Genomic DNA, 1,849 nt, shown 5'->3' with positions numbered 1-1,849 from the left:
TATATAAATATATATATATATATATATATATAATGCATTTAAACAAATTATAATTTGCCTGATAATGCAATTTATAACTCATTGTACGATCTTATGAGTAATCATAACCACTGTAATAATACATTATAACACTTCATTGTTACACTGTAAATGTATAATGCATTAAAACACATGGCAGCCAACAAGGAATCTGAAAATATTATAATGCATTTTAAATTTGGTTACAATTATGAAAAGATTGCAATTGCAAATGCATTGCAATGTGTGTTATGAATAGCTTTATAATGCATTATACATAAAGGCTTCAAGTAAATTGTTACAAGTATTTCGATTTAACTTTTGAACTTTCTATTAATCTGTGAATCCTGAAAAATAAAATGCATCACGGTTTCCACAAAAATATTGTGCAGCACAACTGTTTTCAACATTGATAATAATCAGAAATGTTTCTTGAGCAGCAAATCAGCATATTAGAATGATTTCTGAAGATCATGTGACACTGAAGACTGGAGTAATGATGCTGAAAATACAGCTGCGCATCACAGAAATACATTACACTTGAACAGATATTCAAATAGAAAACAGCTGTTTTACGTTGTAAAAATATTTAAAAATTTTTACAGTATTTTTGATCAAATAAACGCAGCCTTGCTGAGCATTTCTGTGTTTTCGTGCATCAGGAGTCCAGCAGATGAGGATGGGGTTCATGATTCATTCAGTCAGCTGATCCAGGAACAGTGTCACGACCTTCATGATGTCATAGAGATGACCCCGTTTGACCTGGAGGAGGAGAGCAGAGGTCAGATCACACCGCAGCTCATTCTGACCAGGAACCGCCCACTTAGACAGGAAGTGACATCAGACAGGAATCTGACAGAGCTGTTTTGTGTTTCAGATGACGTCGAGTGTCTGGAGGCTCCGGTGTACCAGCGGTCTGACAGCGATGCGCCGCAGCAGACGGATCATCTGATTGGAGAACGCTGGTCATCTGACACGCTCCGAGTCCTGTCCTCCATGCCCAGCCGCACCATCGGTCAGTGTGTTTAATGTTTTGCCATGATTTTATTTTTTAGGAATCGAGAAATCGCGATTTTTAATAGAAATATTACCAAATGTTAGACCCGGTTCTCCCGATGGCCAGTCCGCGCCTGATTTCCCTAGACATGCAGAGCGTGCAGGATTCATATATTGTCTTTTTGCGGCTTAATATTCACAGACAATAGTCCATATCGCGTTTTGATTCAAGTATTGATTACAGTTACATTTATTTTGTAATTAAATTACGTAACGCCGTTACATGTAACTAAGTTCTGTCTTGCATGTAAATGTGTCCAGTACTAATTTCCTGATCCAACACAGAATTGGGTCACTCCGTGTCAAATCAACCAAATTTCAGAAACTCTCCCCGGCTCAAACTTTTGATTTTGTCAGTATTTTTTCTGAAAGGTTCTTCTTCATTTATTAATTTCCTTCACCAGAAAATAGTATCAAAATGAAAGTTTTAATACAGGGATCTCTGGTTGTGTTATCAAGGCTGATAAAGAGTTGTTTCTTCCTCTTGCTATTCTGACACACCTTCAGATCTCCATAAAGCGTGTGTGTCTGTGATCTCAGACAGGTTTGAACACGATAAGAGCTCAGATCGCTGACATTCCTTCTGTCTGTGGAGTTTAGCAGCAGGATGATGAGGATCGGGTCAGAGTTTCCTCGCGAGCGTCCGTGAGCACAGCACCAATCATGGCTGGCAGGGTCAGTTTTGACTCTGATCTGGTCACTGATTTCGAGTAAGTGACTTTTTACAGTTTTTATTCTTTCATCTGCACTTCCTGTGTGTTCTGGGTGTGTTTGC

The 1,849-nt window shown here is 38.5% G+C and overlaps 1 protein-coding gene across 1 annotated transcript in view; it reads left to right on the top strand.

Annotated features, from left to right (window-relative positions):
• Positions 1–691: 691 nt before the first annotated feature.
• tmc6b (transmembrane channel-like 6b) overlaps positions 692–1,849 on the top strand; it is a gene marked incomplete at its 3' end in the record, with an annotated part of 39,180 nt that continues 38,022 nt past the window's right edge. The window contains exons 1-2 of the mRNA XM_016504191.1: positions 692–799; positions 896–1,033. Of these exons, the coding sequence (XP_016359677.1) occupies positions 766–799; positions 896–1,033 (172 nt within the window). The remainder of the gene's footprint in view (positions 800–895; positions 1,034–1,849) is intronic.

This window comes from Sinocyclocheilus anshuiensis, unplaced genomic scaffold, assembly GCF_001515605.1.
Source record: "Sinocyclocheilus anshuiensis isolate Anshui unplaced genomic scaffold, SAMN03320099.WGS_v1.1 scaffold250, whole genome shotgun sequence".
Taxonomy (NCBI): Eukaryota; Metazoa; Chordata; class Actinopteri; order Cypriniformes; family Cyprinidae; genus Sinocyclocheilus; species Sinocyclocheilus anshuiensis.
The sequence above is the reverse complement of the archived record's forward strand: the minus strand, read 5'-3'. Positions and strand labels throughout refer to the sequence as shown.